The 5,215-nt window shown below is 32.7% G+C and overlaps 2 protein-coding genes across 2 annotated transcripts; both read left to right on the plus strand.

Annotated features, from left to right (window-relative positions):
* Positions 1-2,957: 2,957 nt before the first annotated feature.
* On the plus strand, positions 2,958-4,262 carry EIN_355660 (protein serine/threonine kinase, putative; the record flags this gene model as incomplete). The annotated part of the gene is made up of 1 exon (XM_004259268.1): positions 2,958-4,262. The coding sequence occupies one exon, from the start codon at positions 2,958-2,960 to the stop codon at positions 4,260-4,262; it is 1,305 nt and encodes a 434-aa protein (XP_004259316.1).
* A 175-nt stretch (positions 4,263-4,437) lies between these two features.
* EIN_355670 (protein serine/threonine kinase, putative) lies at positions 4,438-4,770 on the plus strand (the record flags this gene model as incomplete). Its single annotated transcript, XM_004259269.1, has 1 exon — positions 4,438-4,770. The coding sequence occupies one exon, from the start codon at positions 4,438-4,440 to the stop codon at positions 4,768-4,770; it is 333 nt and encodes a 110-aa protein (XP_004259317.1).
* Between the last annotated feature and the right edge of the window lie 445 nt (positions 4,771-5,215).

Below are 5,215 nucleotides of genomic sequence, written 5' to 3' on the forward strand. Positions count from 1 at the left end.
TATGTCGAAATTCCAACTGGAAATTTTACTTATTTAATATTTTCAAATGAACAATTTACTTACGATTTTCCTTCAACAACACAACAAAATAAAGGTCTCATGAAATCTGCTTGTAACGTAGCCAATTGTTTCACTTGTAGTTCATGGAACGATAATAATTGCCAAATTTGTAATATTAATTATTATATGATAAGTGGTGATTGTTATTCGTGTGAAGGATGCAATAATACAAATTGTGGAACTTCCACAACAAGTAATAACATATGTACAGGTTGTAGAGATGGATATGTATTTAACAATTCCGTGTGCATAAAATGCTACGATAAATGTAAAACGTGCAACCCCAGCAACACAAATTACTGCACTTCGTGTTATTATGGTCAAGGTGTAACAAACTTCAATTGTACCTATTGTTTTGGATGTGCAAATCATTGCATTGATGGGTATAAATGCGCATCGTGTGATGGTAATCAATATATTGATTCAGATGGGTTCTGTACAAACAATTGTGACGTGTCTTGTAATGGCTGTACTGGTAGTGGAGCAAACAATTGTGTAAACTGTGCCGATAATTACTACAAATTAAGTGGCTTTTGTATGAAGTGTGGATCTCCGGATGTGTGTACGACTTGTTCAAATTCTGTGTGTACAAGTTGTCAGAGTGGATATTACCTATCAAATGGTGTTTGTAATATTTGTATTAACAACTGTGCGACGTGCACAACTTCATCATATTGCTTGACGTGTTTAAGTAATTATTATCTCGATACGAATCACAATTGTCGATATTGTGGTAATCAATGCACCAAATGTGTTCAAACCCAAGGGTGCACAACTTGCAATAGCGGGTATTATCCATACAATCACGTTTGTGCAGTATGTCCAGCGAACTGCAACTTAACATATTGCACGACAACGTCTGGGTGTACAAAATGTAATAGCGGGTATTATTTATCCAATGGAATTTGTAATTATTGTGGAACTAATTGTGATTTCTCAACATGTGCAAATAATGTTGGGTGTACACGGTGTATAAACAATTTGTTTTATTTGGACGGTAATAGAAACTGTCAAAGTTGCATTTCACCGTGTTCGACTTGTTCAAATGCAACTGTTTGCAATACTTGTATTACAGATCAATATTATCTGAATTCAAACAACGCATGCACTCAATGTGTAAGCCCGTGTCAGAGATGTTCTTCACAAACTGATTGTAAAAGTTGTATTAACATGAGTTATTGGCTTGACACATCAACAAATAAATGTAAACATTGTTCATCGCCATGTGACACGTGCACTGGACCAAACAATGGTACTTGTATTACATGTGTTGATCATCATTATTTTGATGCAACATCAAAATCTTGCACATATTGCGGAGATGGCTGTATTGCGGGTTGTGATCATACGACAAAATGCACAAAATGTCAATTGGGGACTTATTTAGATGGCGGTATATGCTACAATTGTAGTACAATCAAAAACTGTAACACCTGTGAAATGGATAAAAAATATTGTACCAGGTGTGAACCAGGATTTGAATTGTTCAATGGGACTTGTTTGTGTCGCAGTGGGACATATCAAAATTCAACAGAGGGAACATGTCAAATGTGTTACTTGGGACAACAAAATTGCCACTTGTGTTCAACTACAAATGATTATAAGGCTCATTGCACTGGTTGTTATGCACCTTATCTTTTGGAAACAAATTTAGGAACTTGTTTAAAATGTTCAACTTATACATATTACGATAATAACACCAAAAGTTGTCAAACCAATGGTATCAATTGTGTCGAAAATGCAAAGCAAAATGTTTGTGTTGCATGCAACAATAATACAAGTTTTTTGAAAGACGACAAATGTGTTGCAATCACCAACAATTGCACAACCAACACTCGTTCAAATTGTGAGGTGTGCGATTTTGGCATTTCAATTGGTACTTCATGTTTTATACAAAAAGAGCATTGCAAATACAACATACAACTCAATGAAAAACAAGAGAGGTGTTTACAATGTAAAGATAACCACATTCTCAACACAGACAACACTTGTACTTCAAATGAAAACAATGAGATTATACGAAACAACTTCACTTTTATATGTAAAAATGGATATTTCAAAAATCAAACGAATGGCTGTGAAAGCTGTTCGACACACAACGCCAAGATTTGTTCTTTAAATTTGACAGATAATTTCAGTGTGTTTTCGTGTCAAAGTGGATATGTGATAAACATTGAAAACAACACGTGTACAAGTGACACTAATTGTAACACAATTGATGGAAGTGACTGCATTGCATGTGACAAATCCAAGATTTTCAAACGAACAAAGAACAGATGTGTTGATTGCAACGACAATAATTCACACACAAATTGTGAAGTATTTACAGACACGTGTGAATGCATTCAATGCACAAATGATACACTTTTAGTCAATGGAATTTGTGTGTTAAAAAGTGCGGTGAATTGCCACAAGACAAATGGGTGCATGTGCATACAATGCAATGGTAAATACACACGAAACAACCAAGATGACCATTGTGTATCATCAGAACAATTTGTGAGATACTCAATGCACACTGTTGTCAACAGCACTCAAAGTACTGTTTTTGAGTGTGAAACAACACACTTTTTGAGTGATGGAAATTGTGAAAGTGTTATTGGTACTAACATAAAGGATCAAACAATTCAAAATTACAAACAAGATGTGGATAATACCAAATATATAATGAAAGAAATAGATGACAACACAAATTGCAGATATCAAAATGAGAAAGGGTGTCTATCATGCAACGATGGATATTATTTAGAAAACAACAAATGTGTTAAATGCGCCAACAACTGCACGACTTGTTTTAATTCAACACTTTGTCTAACATGCAACGAATCAAATAATTGTTACTCAATAACAAGGGCGAGTGCATTGAAACCATTTTAACAATCAGTTGCCAACAACCGATGGGCAATGGTGTTGGATGTGCAATATGTAAAAATGGGTATTACTATGAGCAAAAGTTTTGTTATGAATGTGATAAATCGTGTGCAATCTGTAAAAACTCAATTTCATGTTCGTTGTGTGCAGACACCTATTTTTACTATAAAAGAGACAGTGACTTGTGTATCACTTATGACAAGTTAATGGGGTGCAAAAACAAGACGTCACATGGCTGTGATGTGTGTCAAATGGGGTATTACCTTACAGATCCGTATTGTTCCAAATGTGCAGAGAATTGTCTTTCATGCACTTCATTAAAATCATGTGAGATATGTAATGTCACAGATTACGTCTTGAAAGATGGAATTTGCTTGTATTACACTGAAATTGAATTTTGCACTTCTGCTCACAATGGATACTGCACATCATGTAAAGGAATGAGAAAACCGTCAGATGATGGTTTGTCATGTGTGGAAGACAAATTGATCACATTGAAACGAATTGGTATACCAATCATAGTCGTTGCAATTGTAATTATCATCATATCAACAACAACGACTTGCATTCTATTCAATGTTTATAACAACAACAACAAAAATAAAAAGAAGACCAAAAATGTGTGTGTTTTTCAAATAAAAAAATCAAACATCAAATTTGTCAAAATATCGAAAGAAATATCAACAAACAAAACAGAACTGATTTTTGAAAGTAGTAATGAGGGTGGAGAGATACTGGTAAATGAATTTAGTCGCGAGTTGTTGTGTCTTGGTAACAACACAACACATCATATAAAAATGCAGTTGAAAATGAAAGAAGGGAATGATGTTTATAAAATCCAAGCCAATCCCCCTCTTGTGACATTGAAATCAAATTATGCTTGCGAATTTGAAATTTCTATAAAGCCAAATTTCACATCAAAAATAGAAGACAAAATAGCGTGTGTGACTTTGAACATCACCAAAGGAACAGAAGATGTCATTGAAATACCAATCAGAGCAACAACTGTCATGTCATATCGTCTTGATTATCACGAATTGATAGAAGATAAGAAAATTGGTGAAGGCTCTTTTGGAATAGTTTACAAAGGCACTTTTAGAAAAAATATGGTTTGTATCAAGAAGATGAAAGAACTGTTAATAAACCAAAAATCACAAGAAAATGAATTTGAGAAGGAAGTTTCTATGTTAGACAAATTTAGAAGTGATTACATCGTCCACTTCTATGGAGCAGTCTTTGTGCCAAATAAAGTGTGTATGGTCACCGAATTTGCAGGATTTGGAAGTTTACAAGACTTGATGAAACACAAAAAAGTGATGAAATTGATATGAAACTTCGAGTCAAAATGATACTTGATGCATCAAAAGGAATTCAATATTTACACGACAATGGGATATTCCACAGAGACATTAAACCAGACAACATTTTAGTGTTTTTACTTGATATTAATGATAAAGTGAACTCAAATTGACTGACTTTGGTTCATCAAGAAATGTCAATTTACTGATGACAAATATGACATTCACAAAAGGTATTGGTACTCCAGTGTATATGGCGCCTGAAGTGTTGAAAAAAGAGAAGTACAAAATTTCATCAGATATTTATTCGTTTGGAGTCACCATGTTCGAAGTGTTTGGGTGGGAAGAATCTTACGATAAAATAAAATTCAAATTTCCTTGGAAAATCGCTGAGTTTGTTATTTCTGGAAAACGACTTCCAAAGGAAGAGTCAATAACACAAGACGAATATGTTTTGATATCACAGTGTTGGGATAGTGATATAAAAATACGGCCATCAATCGATGATGTTGTTGAAAAACTGGAGACGTTAAATCTATAGCAAATAATTTATGTAACTTTTTTAAATACAGTCAAAAAAGTCTATTTGTCGTGAATGAGTGAATTTTGTTGAAAATTCTTTTTGGTATTGAAATTTATTTTTTGTTAAAATTTTAGTTTTTAACCCTTCCAATACCAAAAATATGATTGTTATAACACGCATACAAATAAATATAAATTTAAATTGGTAATCTAAAAGTTATTCTAAATTAAACATTATTAAGTTTTAATTTTTTATTTTTTAGTTCTGGTTTGATGTAACATTTATAATATATAAAAAGTTTGCATTTTTTATTTTTTGGATATTATATAAATTAGAAGTCGAACATAATTGTGTCATACATATAAGTTATAACATATATTTTATAATAATGTAGAGTAATGTATATTAAAATTCTTTCTTTTAAAACGTAAAAAAAGCAGTTATGTTTTTTATATACATTAAC

This window comes from Entamoeba invadens (genome assembly GCF_000330505.1).
Source record: "Entamoeba invadens IP1 unplaced genomic scaffold scaff_1105074724527, whole genome shotgun sequence".
Classification (NCBI taxonomy): domain Eukaryota; phylum Evosea; order Mastigamoebida; family Endamoebidae; genus Entamoeba; species Entamoeba invadens.